This window comes from Drosophila takahashii, chromosome 3R, assembly GCF_030179915.1.
Source record: "Drosophila takahashii strain IR98-3 E-12201 chromosome 3R, DtakHiC1v2, whole genome shotgun sequence".
Classification (NCBI taxonomy): Eukaryota; Metazoa; Arthropoda; class Insecta; order Diptera; family Drosophilidae; genus Drosophila; species Drosophila takahashii.
Window position 1 is genome coordinate 38,851,150 of NC_091681.1, and position 20,443 is coordinate 38,871,592.

The window sequence follows — 20,443 nt, forward strand, 5'->3', positions numbered from 1 at the left end:
GTTTTTACAAGTTTTAATCAACAATTTAACTGGCTTTTATGCACTTTATAGACATGAACAAATAACAGTTCATTTGCTTTCCAGATTTGTTGAAATGCATATACTTTGTGGACAAGAGTAAAAAGAACGTTATTCTTGACGTTTAAAACAAAATATCACAGTAGTCTTTTTAAAATAAAAATCTCAAATAATGATTATTTACGGTCCCTGTTATTTTTGAATTCTAACTTTTTGGTAGGTGTCATGGCTACAGCGGTGTCTTAAACCTCCAATTTTAGTAAGACCGTGTTGTATGGTATATTCGTTTAAATAAATCTAGTATTCAAAGTTCATTTTCTAGGGCCTCAAGGTATTTCCAACCTATACAGCCACACTGCTGGCGCGCAACGACGCTTGCGAAGAACGCAAAAATTCTTATTTATTTACATCACGCGAAACCAAAGTGAATTCCGCTGCACAAAAGTGCCCCTCAAAGTGCTTAGAACCTAGTTAAGTTATTGTTTATTATTTTATTGTTGCTGCACTACTAAGCAGCCGAGAAAAAGTGAGCTCGTCGGTGTGCCTTTGTCGCTTTTGTGTGCGTGTGCCTGAGTGTTGTGCCGTGTGTGAGTGTTGGTGTGTCGCCTGCGAAAAATCGAAGTTATTGCATTGCGCAGCCCTCTAAAAACCGCTGCCCCTGGCCAGCTGTCCGCCCCCGCCACGCCCCCCGCTGCACGGCGTCACTCGGATCTTATCCCCAATCTGATGGTGAGTGTGTGCTTTGTGTGTGTGCCGGAATGCAATAGGTTGCATTGGAATTTCTCTCCAGGGCGTCGCTTTTTGTTTGTCGCCAAAATGGGCGAAATCTGGTGCAGATGCACCTCTCAAGTTGCAGCCACTGGAAATTAATAGTCCAAATGGCAATTAGCGGTGGGCTGGAACGGTAAACGACGGCATTTTCCCGACGCACAGCCCCGCAGGAGAAACATTTGTTGTTGCCTCCGATCCAAAGCGATCCGTTAATTCGAAATGGAGAGCGTCGGTGTGCGTGAGAGCTTGGAATTAGAGAGGGAGAGAGAGCATAGCCGACTATTGGAATGCTCTACTGGAACTGGAGCACAGTTATGTTACCACAGGGGCGGAGTTAGGAATTAAGTCAGGGGGGTATGAATAATAATATAATAATACTACTGAATCACTCTGTTGTCTTGCGTGTGTGTCACCTTCGGTGGGTGGGGGTGGTAAAGGGGGCTGGGGTTGCCCTGCCCCTGATTTATTGTCTGAATAAAGCGCTCTATTCCGCAATATGATATCACCATCCTTTGCGACAAGCCCGAAGAAAAACCTTTTCAGAAAAACCAAATTCGCACGCTCCTATTTCTATTTCTATTTGCCAAATAACTGCACTTAGACGAATCTAAATATGGCCGACCCATTTACTTTTTGCCGCCTCTCGAGCGGAACGGATAGATTCTTCCGATTCCTTGGCCTCCGGATTCTCATTTCATTTCATCCACGATTAAGCTCAATTTTGAAACATTAGCTTGATGGCTCCTGACAACCAGAATAGTTCCGCTCCATTGATGTTTCGTACACAGAAAAAAAAGACGATATGAAATAGGGTTATTTCTACCTTATTTCATATCAATAAATGTAAAATTTAAGATTCAAACATATCAACATGATATTTTATCAGATCATAAAAATACCAAATGTAGTATTTTTTGAGCAAATAATGAAATCAAAATATCAAAATGATATGAATACTTGATCTTTGAAAAATATCAAATTGACCATTACCATTTTTTTCTGTGTAGAGAAATTCCAGTTGATTTGTTCTTTTGATTTTTATATAATATTTTTTTCCTTGTTTTTTGCCCTAGAATGTTGGTTGAGACCTGAACCGAGCAGACCACTGAGAAGAATCCGCTGCTCAGAACGAATTGAGTAGCATCCGGAGCAGCAGCATGGCCGAGGATACGGAGTACAAGAAGCTGCCGGTGGAGGAGCGGTGTGTCCACAAGCTGTGGAAGGCCCGCGTCGATGGCTACGAGGAGGCGGCCAAGCTCTTCCGCGACCTGGACGACGAGAAGTCGCCGGAATGGTCCAAGTTCGCCGGGCTCATCAAGAAGATGGTCGTCGACTCGAATGCCATGGCCCAGGAGAAGGGTCTGGAGGCGGCCCTGATCTTTGTGGAGAACAGCGGGTTGGCCGGACGCACAGTGGGCGATGTGATGACCGGCATTGTCCAGAAATGCATTGCCGCCCCCAAGACAAAGACCAAGGAGCTCTCCGTCCAGGTGGCCTTGATGTATGTGGAGATCGAGAAGCAGGAGGCCGTCGTCGAGGAGCTGGTCAAGGGCATGGAGGCCAAGAACCCCAAGATTGTGTCCGCCTGCGTGGCAGCCACCACCTTGGCGCTCCGGGAATTCGGACACAAGGTGGTCGGCGTAAAGCCGCTGATCAAGAAGCTCGCCCCACTGATGTCGGATCGCGACAAGGCTGTCCGGGATGAGGGCAAGCAGCTGGCCGTGGAGATATACCGCTGGATCGGAGCCGCCATGAAGCCGCAGATCTCGGCGCTGCCACAAGTGACGCTCAAGGAGCTGGAGGATGAGTTCGAGAAGCTCAAGGGCGAACGGGCCGAGCCCTCTAGATATCTGAAATCCCAGCAGGAAAAGCAAGCCAAGATAGCCGATGCAGCAGCTGTCGAAGATGCCTATAATGGTGGGGAAAACTCACTCCTTAATGTAACCAATATTGATTTCTACTTTCGTTTTCCTGCAGAAGAAGATGGCGAAGCTGGTGCCGAGGAAATCGATCCCATTGATCTACTCGATCCCGTTGACATACTCTCTAAAATGCCCAAGGACTTTTACGACAAATTAGAAGAAAAGAAGTGGACGCTGCGCAAGGAATCGCTGGAGGTCCTGGAGAAGCTGCTCACCGACAATCCCAAGCTGGAGAACGGCGAGTATGGAGCACTGGTGAGCGCCCTCAAGAAGGTGATCACCAAGGACTCGAATGTAGTTCTAGTGGCGATGGCCGGCAAATGTCTGGCACTGCTGGCCAAGGGATTGGCTAAGCGGTTCTCCAACTACGCATCGGTTAGTATTTCATATCTCTATTTTTCCCAGTAAATCCCTACAATATACCTTCTTGTATTAAAGGCCTGTGTCCCTTCTCTCTTGGAGAAATTCAAGGAGAAGAAACCCAATGTTGTGACCGCTTTGCGCGAGGCCATCGATGCCATCTACGGCTCCACCTCCCTGGAGGCCCAGCAAGAGTCGATTGTCGAGTCGCTGGCCAATAAGAATCCAAGTGTTAAGTCCGAAACAGCCCTGTTTTTGGCCCGCGCTTTGACCCGCACTCAGCCAGCGGCGCTAAACAAGAAGCTGCTCAAGCTGCTGGCCACCAGTTTGGTGAAGACACTCAACGAACCGGATCCCACAGTTCGCGACAGCAGCGCCGAAGCTCTGGGCACTCTGATGAAGCTAATGGGCGAGAAGGCGGTGACTCCGCTGCTCGCCGACGTGGATCCCTTGAAGATGGCGAAGATCAAGGAGTGTCACGACAAGGCGGAGATCAAGATTAAGGTTGCTGGTCCCAAGAAGGAGGCAAGACCTGCATCAGCTCCAGCTGCCAAGGCAGCTGCTCCGGCCAAGTCAACGGCGGGCAGTGTGGAGCCCAAGCCAGTTTCCCGACCGGCGACTACAGGAGCACGAAAGGTGCTCAAGAAACCTGCGGCTGGAGCTTCGGGCGGCGGTGCATCTGCCCCGGCGGCAGCCGCAAAGGCAACCGGAAAAGCCCTGGCCACGGAAAGGGAACTAACACCCGAGGATTTGCAGGAAAGGTCCGAGGAAATTCTGCCAGCCGACATACTCAATGGATTAGTGGACTCCAATTGGAAGAACCGCCTGGCTGCCGTGGAGCAGCTGCAGGGCGAAATCACCGGCTTCGATGCCAAACAGGCGAACATTTCACAGATCCTCATCCGCACAATCAGCGGACGCAAGCCGGGCCTCAAGGAAATGAATTTCCAGGTGCTCAAGATCAAGCTGGACATCATTCGCAGTGTGGCCGAGAATTATCCGCTGACCACGACGACCGTCGATCTGGTTGTGAATGAAATTACAGAGAAGCTGGCCGATGCCAAGAATGGAGCAGCAGCTGCCGATGTTTTAACTGCCTTTGCAGAAGCCACGAAACTCGAGTACATTGTGGGCAAAGTGCTGAGCTTTGCCTTCGAGCAAAAGTCGCCAAAAGTTCAGTCGGAGGCCTTCAACTGGGTGGCCAAAGCCATCACAGAGTTCGGCTTCCAGTTGCAGCCAAAGACGCTCATCGAGGATGTGCGAAAGGGCGTGCAGAGCACGAATCCAACGGTTCGTGCCGCTGCCATTCAGCTCGTGGGCACCATGTCCATGTATATGGGCAATGCGCTGATGATGTTCTTCGACAGCGAGAAGCCTGCGCTAAAGTCCCAGATTCAGGTGGAGTTTGACAAGAATGTGGGCGAGAAACCACCCAAGCCGGTGAGGGGAGTTCAGCGGAGCAGCGGTGGTACTTCTCCGGACAACGAAGACGACGATGGTGGAGCAGCCGGAGATGAAGAGCCCATTAACATGGCTGATCTTCTGCCGCGCGTTGACATTGCCCCGCAAATCACAGAGGCACTGCTGAAGGAGATGTCCGACAAGGACTGGAAGACCCGCAACGAGGGACTCACCAAGCTGCAGGCCATCATTTCGGAGGCGCGGCTAATCAAACCCAGCATCGGCGACTTGGCTCCTGCTTTGGCCCACCGCCTGGTGGATTCCAATGCCAAGATTGCCCAGACGACGCTGGCCATTTGCGAGCAGCTGGCCACCGCCATGGGCGCTGGATGCCGCAACCATGTGCGCACCCTGTTCCCTGGATTCCTGCACGCCCTGGGCGATAACAAGAGTTTTGTAAGGGCTGCCGCTCTCAATTGCATCAATAGCTTTGGCGAAAAGGGCGGCTACAAGGAGTTCTTCGAGAGCGAAATGATTGCCGATGCTCTGAAAGGAGGCTCTCCCGCTCTGAAGACCGAATTGTGGGCTTGGCTAGCGGACAAGCTGCCCGGCCTTCCGCCCAAATCGGTGTCCAAGGAGGATCTCCATTCGATGGTGCCGCATCTGTACGCTCACATCTGCGATCGCAATGCCGATGTGCGAAAGAACGCCAACGAGGCGGTGCTGGGCATCATGATTCACCTGGGTTTCGACGCCATGAGCCGAGCTCTCGACAAGCAGAAGCCCGCTTCGAAGAAGGATATACAGGCGGCCCTGGAGAAGGCGCGTCCCAATCTCCCGGTGAAGCCGCTGCCCAAGGGCAAGCAGCAGGCGCCGATACCCGAGGAGCCCAAGGCGAAGACAGTGCGCGGTGGCGGGGCTGGAGGAATCCAGAAGAGTGCCTCTGCCCGGGCAGCCGGAGGGCAGGACAAATTGCCGGCACCAGCGCGCAAGAAGGACGAGGATGTCGACACATCACCGCTGCTGGCCGCAAACAATTCCAAGAACCAGCGACTGCTGGACGAGCAGAAGATGAAGGTGCTCAAGTGGACTTTCGTGACGCCGCGAGAGGAATTCACCGACTTGTTGCGCGACCAGATGATGGCGGCCAATGTGAATAAGGCGCTGATAGCCAACATGTTCCACGACGATTTTCGGTGGGTCCTTTTATTATCATTTCTGTATTCCAGAGGTAACCCTTTCAATTCCCCCCCAGCTACCACTTGAAAGTAATCGAGCAGTTGGGCGAAGATCTGCCTGGCAACAGTAAGGCTTTGGTTTGCAATCTGGACCTGATACTCAAATGGTTGACTCTGCGCTTCTACGATACGAACCCTTCTGTGCTGATTAAGGGTCTCGAATATCTGTCGCAGGTCTTCCAGATGCTCATCGACCAGGAATACATTCTGGCCGAGAACGAGGGCAGCTGCTTTGTGCCCCACCTGCTTTTGAAGGTAAGTTTGTTGGGCATTTTTTACCCCTCCACATTTTTTAATTTAATAAATATTTGGAAAAATTGTCCATAACCAAAAACATATACATTTTTTATAAAATAGACACAGTAACGGTAGGCAGAATCAATTTATTTACATATATTGTGAGCTGTCTTTTAAATGTCAAAAACTCATTGTGTTAAAAACATGCTGTGTAAAAAACACGTCGTGTTAATAACACAAATGACATGTGTGTGTTATTTATGTTACAAACATATGTAGGCTACTATTTTTACCACACATGTCAATAACTTTTTTGAACTTAACACTTTGATATTTAACATGTTAATAACACAAGTTATTTACAGTGTGTGTTACTTTCCGAACCCTGATTTAAATGTTAAAAATTTACAGTGTGTGTTATTTTCCGAACCCTGGTTTTTTTTGGTCATAGGAGACATACAAAATTATTAAAATTCCTTGTTTGCCTTGCAGATGGGAGATCCAAAGGATGCCGTGCGAAATGCAGTTCGTCGGGTCCTCCGGCAAGTTATATTGGTCTTCCCCTTTGTCAAGGTCTTTGCCTATGTGATGGAGGGCCTCAAATCGAAGAATGCCCGTCAGCGCACCGAGTGCTTGGACGAGTTATCCTTCTTGATTGAGACCTACGGCATGAACATTGCTCCCCAGGCGGCGGTGCGTGAGATTGCTCGCCAGATCTCCGACCGGGATAATTCTGTGCGCAATGCAGCCCTCAACTGCATCGTCCAGGTGTTCTTCCTGTCCGGCGAAAAGACTTACAAGATGATCGGGCATCTCAACGAGAAGGATCTGTCCATGCTGGATGAGCGCATCAAGAGGGCCAAGAAGACGAAGAAGCCGACGCCTCCGGCCTCTGTGGATATGCCCACGGGCAGGCCGGCGGCAGCTCAGCGGCATGACAGCATCGAGATCGAGGATGCGGAGGTGGGCAACGGCTGCGACGAGCTGCCGCCACCGGACGAAGAGGGGTAAGTGTGCCGCTGGCTGATTCTCAAACCAATATTCATTTACTACTTAGTTTGGTGAGTGCCCTGTACCGCCGAGGGTCGGAAACTGCTGTTGCCGTAATGAGCAAGGCGTTAAGCGTTCTCGGATACCAAAAATCTAGCAGATCCGCAAGATACTGAACGAGAAGCATTTAGAAAAGCTGTCATATGTTTAAATTCTGTCGTCCAACTTGTATGTTCGTGTCAAAAGAACAAAGTCAAAAGATCCAGAGTTTGTTTTTTGAGTTCTTAAAGGGGGTCATAGTGGTTTCCACCCTCGGATATCCCAGTAGATAAATCATTTATATTTCTGTTTACTTCGATTTCGGTTGGTCTCTGTTGATTTTCGTTTATATTTTTATTTTATCGACTTAGTTTGCAGCGGGCGTTAAATACGCGTGGGCAGAGCAACCTGACGGAGCGGAGTGCCACCAATGTGGTTGCCTACTTGAACTCCCTGACTCGACAGGCGTAAAGTGGCTTTCTTTATACTTTGTTTATGTTGTTTTGTTGCTTGCTGCTGTGTTTGTTTGTAAAGTTCCCTTTGCCTTGGTTGTCATCGTTGAATGTCATTGCTTTATCTGTGTTTCCAGTTCATTGAAGTTTTCCGAGTTGAGCTAACAGTTTCGTTTTATTTTTCCCACACTCTACAGAACTTTCGATCAGGCTCCTTCGGCACAGCTACTTCTTCTGCAACAGCAACTTCACCAGCTGCAACAGCAGGCGCAGCAACAAAAGCCCAGCGGACCATTTGGCTTGGACCCGCAGGTAATAAGCGATATCGAAAAAGACTGGGACCGCGTGGACCAAATGGAACAGAAGCCGCTGCTGAACGTGGACATCTCATCGCTGGACGAGCCCATTAAAGTGAGGCCAACGCGTGCCGGCATTCTATATCCGCAGGAGAAGTTCGATCGTCTGGTCTCGCGACAGCATTACATGCAGCAAACGTTGACCACCTCTCCGTCGTCCACCGGCGGAATGACCAGTGGAATCTCGCCCTATCGCAGCCCCATGCGAATGCAGCACCAGCAGGCGCCGCAGCAGCAGGAGAACAATGTGCCAAAGTAGGTTATCTTTGCGGCTGTTTTATATTATTAGATATTTAACTCCTTAATTCTCCGCCTCCAGTTTGGCCGACGTTCTGCCCAAGCACGATCCGCAGCTGGTGAAGGTGATCAGGGGCGTAAGCAGCACGGACACTTTAAAGGCTCGCGCGGCCATCAACGAGCTGGCCGCCATCATCGAGGCTCCCGAGAAGCAGGCTGTGCTGCGCGACTACGAGGAAATATTCATTCAGAATGTGCTGGCACAATTCAAGGTATGTTAATGGTTATTATTATAATATCTGAAATATTAAACAAACTATTTTACGTTGCAGAATCTCTCACAGATACCTTCGGCTCAGTCTGTGGTCGTTTACCAGCCGCTACTTTCCATTCTCTATACATTTTTCCATGCCAACATTCTGGGCAAAACGCTGAGCGTGGCCTGCATTAAAAATCTCATGTCGGCACTGCTAAACCTGATGGCCGATCCCAAGTTGGCCGTGGGCGATGACAGTCAGTATAACAAGGTTATTAATGGCATTTGCCTCAAAGTCTTGGACAAGGTGGATTTCACGAACTTAAACTGGTAAGTGAATTGCATATATATATTATGTTAATTATATATTTACCTTGAATCCCTTGCAGTGCTTTAATTCGTCTTTTGCGCGAGACTTGTCCTGAGGCCAAGCTGCCCAAGTTCACGGATCTGCTGATGAAGTGCATCTGGCGCAACGTAAAGATGATGGCCGAGCGCAGCAACGAGCTGAACTACGACGCCGTCATTCTGGAGGTGCACGAGTTTATGCTGGCTCTGCCCAGCACCTGGTGGCAGAACAGACCGTCGGATACGCCAATGCGCACGATCAAGACCATTCTGCACAACATGGCCAAGGTCAAGGGCAATGCCATTCTGCAGCACCTCAATCAGATTCCCACACACTCGGAGCTGCACGCGTATTTGCTGCGCATCCTTAAGGTGGGTTTCTTAGAATATTTTATTATAATGCTTTATATCGAATGAATAATAAACGTTGCCTCCCTGTTAGAATTTCCAGAAGGATGGCATTGCGGCGGGAATTGGTGCCTCCCCGCAGAGAGCCAAGGAGATTGCCTCCAAGCGTATTTCGCACCAAACTCATGATACAGTATCGCAGATCTTTAAGCTCATCTCGGATAGAGATACCAAGCAGCAGGGTCTGCAGAAGCTATACGATTTTAAGGTTTGTTTTGAGATATGATTTATTTGATTGCTGATCTAAGGAACCACTTGCAGCAACAAAATCCCGACATCGATCTGAGTACCTTCCTGCAGGGCTCCAGTGCCACTTTCCACAAGTACATCGAGGAGGGTCTGGCCGAGATCGAGCGCAACCAGAACGCCGGCTCCACACAGGCGCCGGATAATCGCACGGGTAAGGGCCGCACCTAACACCCTGTTTCATCTACTAACCGCACGCACATGCATTTATATTCGTGTTTGATTGCGACGAACTGCAGCAGCTACTCGTTCTTATCTCACAGATGCCAACTACCAGAACAGCGGTCACGATGCCGACTTTTGGATGGACCGCCTGCAGTATCACCTCTCCGGCGGAGGAGTGGCCGGTAAACTGGCCTCCGCCCGTTCGGCAGACGACGGATCGCACATGCTGGACAACAAGGTGGCCGACGAGAATCTCTGCCTGAACGGGATGAACGCACAGAAGGCGTCGCTCATCAAGCGTGATGTGAGTTGAATAAGCGATAAAAGCGTACAGTACTTAATCAATTTATTTCTTCCAGAAGCGCGACATGTCGCCCAATCGCTTGCAGCATCTCCAGGCAAAGCTGGCCCAGATTAAGAAGGAGAATCATGCCCAATAAGCTGTGCGCTTCCTGTAGCTGAAGAAACATTAGCTATATAATCGGCGGCAGCTATAAAGAATTATACAGCAAAAGAGAGACACTCAAAACAAAACAAAACACACTGAACGAGCCAGTTCTCGTAAACTACATGGATCATTTATTATTTAACATAGTTTTATGCTTACGAATCGGCACATATATATATCCACGGTAATAATGTGTAGTAACAGGAGCAGCAGTGAGTGTCGGAAGCAGCAGCAGGTTAACAACAGTAACAATAATTAACAGATCACACTATTACTATGTCTCCTCCAACTATATATTGTACTTTAACTAATAACAACTGAGATCGGTCTTTGTATTAGCACTGAGTTGTGTTCCGTATGCGATTCAATTAGATTCGATTGGCTGAGTTGAGATTGAGATCGAAGTGGCGAGTTCTACTATCCGTTTACGACAGCTTGTTAGTTTATTATATGCCTACGCGCTATTTTGTTTAAATTATCAGTGAAAGCAGTAGTAGCATGTTAAAGGTTTGTGCCTCGCGCTTCGCCCACTAGGATCGATTCTTGTTATTATTATTATGTCTGGTTATGTTTTCAACACACTCTCAACACGCCTCAAATTGTTTCAAGCCAAGCGTTGGGCTCAGTGCGCGCTAAAAACTCTAATTTATACTCGTATTAGCTAACCGTAGTTTTTACCAAATAGCAGTTACCCCCTAACCATTGTTTAGTTTAAGACCCATTCAGTTTTATCCACACACACAAACAACACACTGATTTCTATGCCGCAAGCACGCAGGACACGCAGGATAACAACACACACACAGTAGACATGCCGCGTATTTTTGTAACATCCCCATGAACTATATGCGAAATAAATGTTATATTTATAAATCAATCAACTAACCAAGAAGCTAGTCGGCCACTGGCACCACCACGTCCTCGGTGATCTCGGTAAGCAGCTCCTCCTCGCCATCCTCGCCGCCTTTAGTGGTCTTTGCGTAGCGCGACGAGATGGTGGCCACCCGAATGGCAGCCTTGAATCCCACCCGAGCCTTCATCTTGGCCAGCTTTGCCTTCCAGTTCTCGTCGCGGGAGGGCAAATCGTTGAGGTACTCGTTCATCTCCTCCTTCTTCGGGTCCACAATGGCCAGCACGGACATACAGCCGTCCACGGTGCCCAGGACGATGGCGCGTCCATCCTTGCTGCTCTTGATCGCCGTGAGCTCCGCCTGCAGCCGGTAGTTGGCTATCATTTCGGTGTCCACGGTGCGGAACACCCGAATGGTCTTCCGGCCGCTGTGATAGTAGGCCACATATTCGTCGTTCTCCGTGAAGATGCAGATCACCGAGAAGACGCCCTCGGCCACCTTGGGTATGAAGGTCTTGACCGTGGTGCCCTTGCGCAGCTCCAACATTTCCAGACCCCCTCGTGTAGGAGCATATAACCCACACTTACCATCCCTAGTGATGCTCCCGCCCCACTTGGCAATGGAGCGCACGTGCTTCTTCGTCTTGATGTCCATCACGCTGCCCTTCTCGCTGCTGATCACCGCCACCTGGTTGGCCTTGTGCGGCATCGGCACCAGCGAGATGACCTCCTTGATGGAGCAGCCCTTCAGCAGAATCTTGGAGACGAAGGCCCCGTTCGTGGCGCTGTAGACGCCCAGGCAATCCTTGTTGGACTTGTCCACCGTGACCACGACGATGTAGGCATTGTCGGCTGTGATGACCGACTGCCGGAAGGGCATTCCGGTGATCATCCGGATGGGGAAGTCGAAACGGAACAGGATGGCACCCTCTGCAAAAGAGGATTCCAGTAAGTTGGTCAAATTTAAATTTAATAAGAGAGAAGTAAAGCTTGTGACTAGCGCTTTAATTTATAAGTATTTTTTTGTACTCGTAGCGTTAGGCTTAGTACTCAACCCAACAAAAAGTCGTCCAAAACAAAAAACTTCATATGAAAAACAACGTCAAAAAATTTTGTTTCATATGAAGTTTTTGTTTTGGACGACTTTTTGTTGGGTTGAGTACTAGCCCTTAGGAAGAAATAAAACCAAAATTAAAATTAAATTAAAGCTTTGATCGGGCATAGCTTTATAACGAATGGTCCGATTAAAAATTTTGTTCTACATTTCGATAGGTATTAATAAACACAATAAATCTGCTTTACTTTTCCAAAATCTTTAAAGACACATTTTCAAATCGTTTGTGGGCATTAGAGGGGGCGTGGCGCTCGGCTGAAATAAACTTGCGCTGCGTAGGAAGCCAAAGAATATGTGTGGGAAATCTCAACCTTCTAGCTTTTGTAGTTTCCGAGATCTCAGCGTTCATACGGACGGACGGACAGACGGACGGACGGACATGACTAGATCGACTCGACTAGTGACCCTGATCAATTATATATATACATTCTTTTGCACGAATACAATATACCCTTTTACTCTACGAGTAACGGGTATAAAAATGCAATTTTTAATACAAAATCTCTACCTAAAAGTAACTCACCTGGAACGGAACGCATAGTTGTTATGGCCGTAAGCCTGTTGGCTTCATCCGCCGATCCTCCAGCTGCCGCCGCAAGGATATCCCGCTGATTGATGTTGGGCACCGAGACAGTGAGCACTTTATACCCATAATCCATAAGGGTGATTTGCTGAATACCAGGCTGGTCATCCCGGAAGACAACCTGCTCGGACACGCGATTCCAGACGAGAAACTTTCCCGTCTCCGAGGAGATGATGTAGCGGCCATCCGGAGTGATTTCGGCATGGGTGACGATGGCGCCCAAGGGACTGTCGGCCAGCTTGGCCAGAAGGCGACCGGATCGCGTCTCCCAGACGCCCACACAACTGCGGGTGACCGTGACCGCCATGTCCACCTCGGACAGACTGATGTCGTCGATTTGCAGCTCATGTCGATCGATGACGTGGACCTTCTCGAAGATGTTGTTGATGTTCCACACCTTGACGGATCGATCGATGGAGGAGGTGACCAGGTTGTTCCAGTTGCCGATGGTCAGCGGCTCCAGCTGGATGATGCGCCCGAAGTGGGCGTCCAGGACCTTGGCCAGCTGGCCGGAGAGGAGGCACCACACGTACAGGTTCTTGCGCACTCCGGCCACGGCGTAATCTAGTTTAGAGCTAACCATGATCGAGTTGGACTGCATGATGCGCGTGGTAATGTTTCGCACCCCGTGAGGCAGTGGCAGGTACAGTGCACCCTCCCTTAGGCGGGACTCTTCTGCAGAATCCTTATCCTTGCTGCCAAAGTCCCAGATCACAAAGCCCTTGCCCGCCGTGCCCAGGAGCATGCGATCGTGCTGATCGAGGCGCAACTGCAGCAGCATCTCCTTGTCGTCGTTCTCGTAGCGCGGCAGGCTCTCCACCAAAGTCCAGCATATCTCCCCGGTGGCCTCATCCTCCGCAAAGTCGAACACTGACACCTCGTAGTTCTCCTCGTTGGCACAGCCGTAGGCCCGGGTCCTTGCCTTGTTCATGACCATGGCGCTGTAGAGCCGTTGGGCGTTGGAGTAGTGGCCACCGCGACACGAGTCCAGCCGCAGGCGCATGTCGTTGATGGAGCCCGACCAGAAAACCACATTGTAATCCGCCGATGTGAAGAACTCCATGGCTGAATGAAGAGTTATGGTTAATACGTATACTTAATATTCTATGACCTCTTGAATTCTTAGGTGACCCCGATTTCATTTCATATTTAGAAAATCTATGTAGGTCATTGTAATCTGGAGATATAAATAATAATGGTTAATCCTTAGACTTTTTATTATGTGATCTCTTTAAATGTAAGGTGACCCCGATTTGATTACATCTTTAGAAAATCAGAAAAGGACATTGTATTCCGGAGATATAAAGAGCTTATTATAGAAGAAGAATGGTAATGGTTAATCCATAGACTTGATATTATGTGATCTCTTTAAGTCTAAGGTGACTCCGATCTGAATATATCTTTAGAAAATCGGAATAGGACATTATAATCCCTAGATGTGTAGAGCTCCATGGCTAAAAAAATATACAAAGTAATTAACACTTCAGCATATACTTGATTTTAATATGATCCCTTTAAACTTAAGGTGACCCCGATTACATCTTTCTAAAATCAGAATATGACATGATACAACGCAGATTTATAGAGCTCCATGGCTAAATATACAGAGTGATTACCACTTTAGAATATACTTGATTCTAGTATAATCTCTTTCAAACTAAGGTGACCCCGATCTGATTACATTTTTATAAATCATACTCACTCAGAATCTCCCAACTGTCATTTTCACCAGGTACTTCAAAGGTATCCACCAGATTGCCGCGCATATCGAACTGAGCCCACCGCAGCTTGCAGGTGATGAACAAACTGAAAGCGAAAAGGATGAGTTACTTCTTCTCATGATGATCCCAGGCCGAACTTACTTTTGATTGAGCAGATAGAGGCCGCTGACTGGACCGTGGGACTCCTCGAAGGGACTGTTGATCACCACGAACTCACTGGACAGCATGTTGAGTAGAACCGTCTGGTTGTTGTTCGAGTAGGCGGCGGCCCACTTGTTGTCGGGACTGAGAACCAATTGCTGCATAATGCCCTCGATGCCGGGATTCACGTCACGCGTGAGATCGGAAGTCGATAGGTCGAAGGTGATGAAGTGCGTGGAGATGGAGACCATGTAGCGCATGTCGCTGGTCAGGCAGAAGGCGAAGACAGCGAACTGGTGACCCTCCAGGGAGTACTAGGGATTAAGAGTTGGTATTACTAAAGTTCAAGGTTATAACAATGCAACTCCCACCTTGAGAGGTCCTCCTGGAGTGTGCAGGCAATGATTAACCGGAATGAGGGCGCAGTCCTTCGGCCCACTGCGATCGCAGGCCCTCAAAAGCATCTTGATGTTGGGATTTCCCCCAATCTCGGGCAGAAGTCGTCCGACCAGCTGGGGGGCCAGCATATTCGGGTAGATGGCCAGGATGGCGCCACCCAGACGCAGGGCATCCGACACAAGCATCAGCTCTCGCTTGGCCTCCTTGTCGTCGGTGTTGCTGGAGGCATCCTCGAAATCGGCCAGCACCGCCTGCAGCGGGCAGCTGGAGAGCTTGGCGTGCAGCCAGTCGTAGTTGAAGAGCACATGCTCGAAGAGATCCTTGAAGCGCCGCGAGCGGACAAAGTGGAAGGGCAGCTCACCAAACTATAAAGGATTTTTGATTAATAAACTTAAATTCGCTGAGATCTCGGAAACTACAAAAGCTAGAAGGTTGAGATTTTCTACACATATTCTTGGGCTTCCTATGCAGGGCAAGTTTATTTCAGCCGAGCGCCACGCCCCCTCTAACGCCCACTAACGATTTTAAAATGTGTCTGGCGTCCATACCTTTTAAAATCTCCGAGAAGTATAAATTCAATTTTCTTGTGTATTTTTATACCTATCGAAATGTAGAAGACATTTTTCAAATCGGACCATTCATTAAAAAGTTATGCGCAATAAAAATTGTATATATAGCCATCTCCCTCGCACTCCCTTTAGCCGAGTGACGGGTATTAGATAGCTCTTGTTTAGAATAACCCCCCACCCACCTTGCGCAGATTGTAGCGCTTGGAGAGCCCATCCTTGCTGCTAAAGACCAGCGGCTGAATGGGCACCTTGCGATCCGCCGATCCCTCCTTGTCCGCCAGTCCGAACCTGTGCCGCTGGATCTCGGTGAACTTGAACGGCTTCGGCACCCCGCCGCCCCAGATGCCCAGGTAGTAATCTGCAATCATGGAGTGAAAGTAAATGGCCATGTTCATGTTCTTGAAGTAGCGCTCCTTGGCGGTGTCCCGGAACTGCCGGTGGTACCAATTCATCACGTTCACCCCGTCCGCCTCCCGCTCGCTCAGATAGTTGGGCAGATCGTTGCGGATGCGGGTCCAGAGAAGTGGCGGAATGCGCCGGGTGGGCGGCAAATGGTACTGGTAGACATCGTCCAGCACCTTGTCGTCCAGCGAGATGAGATCCTCCAGCTCGCTCTCGGATAATCCCGACTTGCTGGCCGTTATGTAGGCCAAAGCATGGAAGACGAGTATCCTTCCGTGTTGCTTCTCCACTCGTTCGAACAGCAGCATAATGGAGTCCATCACCGTGTTGGCCAGATGCGTCTCCTGGGGACGCGTGTAGCTTCGCCAGCGGCAAATCTCGGCAAAGACCAGCTTTACGAAAATCGGCAGGGAGCACTTGCTAATGGCATTCGCCACCAGGCGCCACTGGTAGTTATTGAGGTCCCTACAAGCCGTCTTCATCCACATCTTGATCACATTCATGGCCAAATCCTCGCCGAGGGCCGTCACCTCGATGAAGTTCTCCTCCACATCGATCATCTTGCACAGGACATGGTACTCATGGGAAACCGTCGGATTCGCCGGTTCGTTGGCGCAAGAAATAATGATCTGAAATTATTTGGAATCGGATCTGTAGACAGGGAGTTAAGGATTTAGGGGTGGATACCAAGCGAGGATCGCCTCATGCAGAACGGCCTCCTTGCGGTGTCGTTTTGGGTGAGGTGCCATCAAGTTGCTCTGGTGGCTCTAGTGGTGGTGTCGAGTGATTTTGCTTAGCACGCACAGGTCAAGCAATTGGAAAAACTTACTCAGTTTCCCCTCTGAGTGGTGGGGGCATGCGGATTCATGCAGTGTTTGTATATACAGGGCGTATGAGTAATAATGATGGGGTAAGATTGTCAAGGGTTTTTTTTAAATTGGATAGCCCCAAAGGTTCACTACTTAGAGAAGTATCTCTAAGTTTAACATAAAGTTCTTCGAAAAAAAATATTATTTTTGTTACAAGCAATATATATTATGCCTTCAGTCGTATTATTTAGCCATATATTCTAATATTTTGTTGTAATAAATTTAAGAAAATTAAGATTATGTCTCAAATGCGGTGAGCTTTGAACAAATCTTTTTCTAGGACTGGTATTGATTCAGTTATATACAGTATCATTTGTAGAATGACGATTTCCATAAGATTATATTCTTAAATTGGTTAAAGTGCTTAGGAAAGTAAAGGTAGAAAGTAAAAATATCATGCATAAATTTGTACAGTGTCAGAGATAAAGAGACCTTAAATCCGTTTCCGGTATTTATATATAAATTTAGAAAATCATGCACTAAGGGATTATTAGGAAAATTGTATTGTATTCACAAGAGTATTTACAGTATCATGCACAAAGGGGTTAGGAAAGAAGCGGACTTGGAGGGTTCAATCCACAGCCTCATAAGAACAGAGGGCTCACCTTGCAGTGCGGAGGCAGACGCGTGGGTATCCAGGATACCTTGTTCGAGTCTTGGGTGCCCGTCAGCTGGTCGACTGAATCGAGGTAGATGGTCAGCGGCTGGGCGGGGCTGGCGTAAGTTAGTAATTGCTTAAAGTGTGCTGTTAAGGGGACAAGATCATCGGGTATGTTCTCGAAGGGTAGCATGTAGTTGTAGGATATCTGATTGGTTAGAATTAGGGGTTTGTGTTTGTTGGGGTAAAAGGGTTAGAAGCGATTAGCGGTTAGTTTCGGGGGTCTAATTGGTGGTCTGGTTTTCGGATGGACTTCACCTGCTGACAGATGGAAATCAGAGTGGCCGTCAAGGCACTCGAGTCCGGCGTGGTGCCCAGGAAGCGGATGACGTTGATGGGCCGTGCGTGGACGAACCACTCGGTGGCCACGAGGGCAACGCTCTTGGAGAGCAGCGAGGTCTTGCCGCAGCCTCCGTCGCCGAAAAGGACAAGTGGCTTATCTGAATCCCCCAGCATGTAGCGCTTGATGCGTTCGCAACTTTCCTCGCGACCGTAGAATATCTTGACCGAATTGTTGCAAGCGTGCAGATGCTGAAGGATCTCAGTTACTATCTGCCCCTGTGCACTGGAGTCCTCTTTGCGCATCGCCCTGTCCACCAGCTTCACCACGTTCTTATAGAAGTGAGAGATGAAATGATTCAGGTACTCCTCGTGCGTCTCAATGTCCAGGCCCTCCCGTCCGATCCACTCCACCGTGTATCTGCAAAGTGCCCCCGAACCCAACCACATCATATAGGATAAGCATCTCTCTCTGCTCCCCCTGTTCATCCCTTACTTCTGGGCGTTGACGGCCTCGATCTTGGCCGGCAACCGGGTGTCCCTCAGGTCGCTCAGCAACTTGGCCGACTCCGTGTCCAGGCTGCGGTTGATGATGTCCACGAAGAGCGAGGCCTTCTTCAGGTTCTGCAGGTTTATGTTGTTGATGTACCGCACATAGGACAGGCAATGGTTCTTCGTGTTCTTCACGTTCAATATCCCGTTGATCACCTCGCGCTCCGTCACTAAACGTCGGTCAATGGGGTTGTTGAGCTACCACTACGATTGCTACTCGCTAAAGGCTACGGGGCACTCACCCGACATGAAGTAGTTGTGCACATCCTCCTTGGACATCTTGTTGCTGGCCCCCAGTGAGGCAGCTGCCTTGCGGAGCAGCTTCTGCATCTTGTTCAGGGTGTCCCACCACACCGCCTGATCCTCCGCCTGCAGCTTGGGCACGCGCTGGGATTTGGAGGTTTATTTGATCAATAACCTCTTTTTTAAAAATTAAATTATAAATTAAATAAATGTAATGCTTTGTAACAGTGGTTACAAGCAAATTCAGCGGTTTACCCCTTACAATCTGTCGGTGCTCTGCCAGCTCACACACAGTAGAATAGTAAATGTCCAGAACCTCTTTGAGTTCGTAATTAAAATTCCTTTTTGATAGACATTCAAACCTAAAAACTTTACTTATTGACCAGTTTTTAAAAAAAATCGTAAAGTAACCACTTATATACTTTTCAAAAAAAAAAAAATTTTTTTTTTTTTAAATGATGTGGAAATTAGCTTAGCTTCTTAGATATATAAAGCGGCTGTTTTTCCTGCAAAGGCGCTCTATTTAGCAAAGTTATGGCGAATATTACACAGCACATTTGACTAAAAACCGTTTAATTCAATCAATATTCGGATGGATAAAATAGTTACACACTACAGCACTTCACTTGGTATTTCTTGAAATATAAATGTCCAATCTCACTTAACACTGTCACCAAAAAACTCACCTTGTTGTTGAAATTAATTAAAATAGAGGAGATGGGCTGCAGCACTGAGATAGGTGGCACCGCATTGGAATCCTTCTTGTACCACAAATCCAGGATGGCGCGATCCACGCCCATCGAGGTCAGCTCCTCGCAGATTAGGGCCAGCTCGGAGGACACAATGTATGTGGGAATGGGTCGGTAGCCGTACTTCTGGCCCAGGAACACGATGAAGTTCGGTCCCATCGACAGACGCTGACAGTTCTTGATCTCGCGCATGCAGAGCTCCGTGGTCATGTGATCGTCGGTGGCCTCATCACGGACACCCCAGCGCATGTCCACCACCTGAAACTCCAGGCCGTGCTTCTCGCGACAATAGTCCTTGATGCGCGGATAGCACTTGGCCATCAGGGTGTTCCGCTCCATGGTGGTGTCTGTGGCGAAAATCCCAGATTACATAACAAGTTCACACTTTCACACACCGCAATTCAAGCCACACATGGCCATAGGATTGCTTTGGTTTGGCTGACCCACCCGTGAACGTGGAGCTGGTGAAGATGCGCACGATTTTCGAGCTAACCGGCGGCAGGGACTCCAGGGAGCCCAGGAATATGGAGTCTATGGTGCGGTCATCCATAATGATACTACTTTAATTTAGCCGCTAGAGCAGCTCTGCGAATTTGTTCCGCAGCCTTTGAAATCCAATATGTGTCTGCGCCAAAAGCGGAGACCCAGAAACTGGCGTAAAGTCGCAGTGCTGTTTGATCGATAATCCGGAATCCGGATACGTGGCGCATTTGACAGTCGCCTAGTTGACGGTTGTTTTTGAGTTCAGCTGCGACTGACGGGCACGCGGTTGTTCCTTATTCCCTCCACCTCAGGAAAGGACTCCCGCGAGGCGGAGTTTCCCCGGGCAACACCTGTTGATTGAAAACCCGTTGCCGGTCGTCGGTTTTATGGATGTCAGACAGACGCCTGATTGATGTCTGGGCCTCCGGCTTTGACATACAACAAGTGTTTTCAAGTGCTCGGCGACTGCCTTCCTAAACTTGCGTGCCAGGGTTTCATTCGTGACCGATCCGGGATTTTCAGGCGTGGGCGTGGGATTGCTGCGATTGCTGCAAGTTTCAAAGTCACCTGGAATGGCGACTGCCGAATGGTGGCACTTAATGGGTTTTCGGGGTAAGTGGGTGCCAGATTTCTAGCCCCTGGTCTGGGTACTCGGGTATGTCTTACACATTTGACCTCGACCTAGCAGCGTGCGTGTTTACCCAAATAAATCAATGCAACGGCTTACTTCTTATCCGGAAGTTCAGTTTTTGGGCCAAGTGCTACTTGTGTGCCATTTTTAGGCGATGACTTTCGATGGCTGTTCCTTGATTCGAAACTTGGGCCAACGAATTTGGGCCAGGCCTTCAAGATTATCAATTCAAACTTAAATAGCTTTGTTGGTTTGCAAAAAGTTGGATTAAAATGGGAACTCAGGGTAATTTAGATTCCTTTAAATAG

The 20,443-nt window shown here is 48.7% G+C and overlaps 2 protein-coding genes across 9 annotated transcripts; one reads left to right on the forward strand and one right to left on the reverse strand.

The window, feature by feature from the left end:
• The first annotated feature begins 361 nt into the window (after positions 1 to 361).
• On the forward strand, positions 362 to 10,769 carry msps (msps cytoskeleton-associated protein 5). 8 transcript variants are annotated; one of them, XM_070217581.1, is made up of 15 exons: positions 369 to 747; positions 1,863 to 2,706; positions 2,767 to 3,086; positions 3,150 to 5,668; positions 5,728 to 5,965; positions 6,440 to 6,954; positions 7,348 to 7,443; positions 7,626 to 8,039; positions 8,104 to 8,293; positions 8,354 to 8,607; positions 8,667 to 8,997; positions 9,068 to 9,241; positions 9,295 to 9,433; positions 9,519 to 9,748; positions 9,807 to 10,769. In XM_070217581.1, the coding sequence occupies exons 2-15, from the start codon at positions 1,947 to 1,949 to the stop codon at positions 9,882 to 9,884; spliced, it is 6,258 nt and encodes a 2,085-aa protein (XP_070073682.1). In that variant the 5' UTR covers positions 369 to 747; positions 1,863 to 1,946; the 3' UTR covers positions 9,885 to 10,769. The 8 variants fall into 8 exon arrangements, with proteins under 8 accessions (XP_070073687.1, XP_070073682.1, XP_070073683.1 ...); XM_070217582.1 differs by having other exon boundaries at positions 9,522 to 9,748; positions 9,804 to 10,769; XM_017141182.3 differs by having other exon boundaries at positions 9,543 to 9,748; positions 9,804 to 10,769.
• On the reverse strand, positions 10,741 to 19,605 carry LOC108057077 (NACHT and WD repeat domain-containing protein 2). The gene is made up of 12 exons (XM_017141185.3): positions 19,469 to 19,605; positions 18,959 to 19,368; positions 18,272 to 18,416; positions 17,974 to 18,199; positions 17,457 to 17,898; positions 17,146 to 17,346; positions 15,452 to 16,300; positions 14,673 to 15,065; positions 14,302 to 14,615; positions 14,142 to 14,245; positions 12,380 to 13,504; positions 10,741 to 11,672 (listed from the first exon to the last, which is right to left on the reverse strand). Exons 1-12 carry the CDS (start codon positions 19,569 to 19,571, stop codon positions 10,786 to 10,788), a joined length of 5,199 nt encoding a protein of 1,732 aa, XP_016996674.3. The 5' UTR covers positions 19,572 to 19,605; the 3' UTR covers positions 10,741 to 10,785.
• Between the last annotated feature and the right edge of the window lie 838 nt (positions 19,606 to 20,443).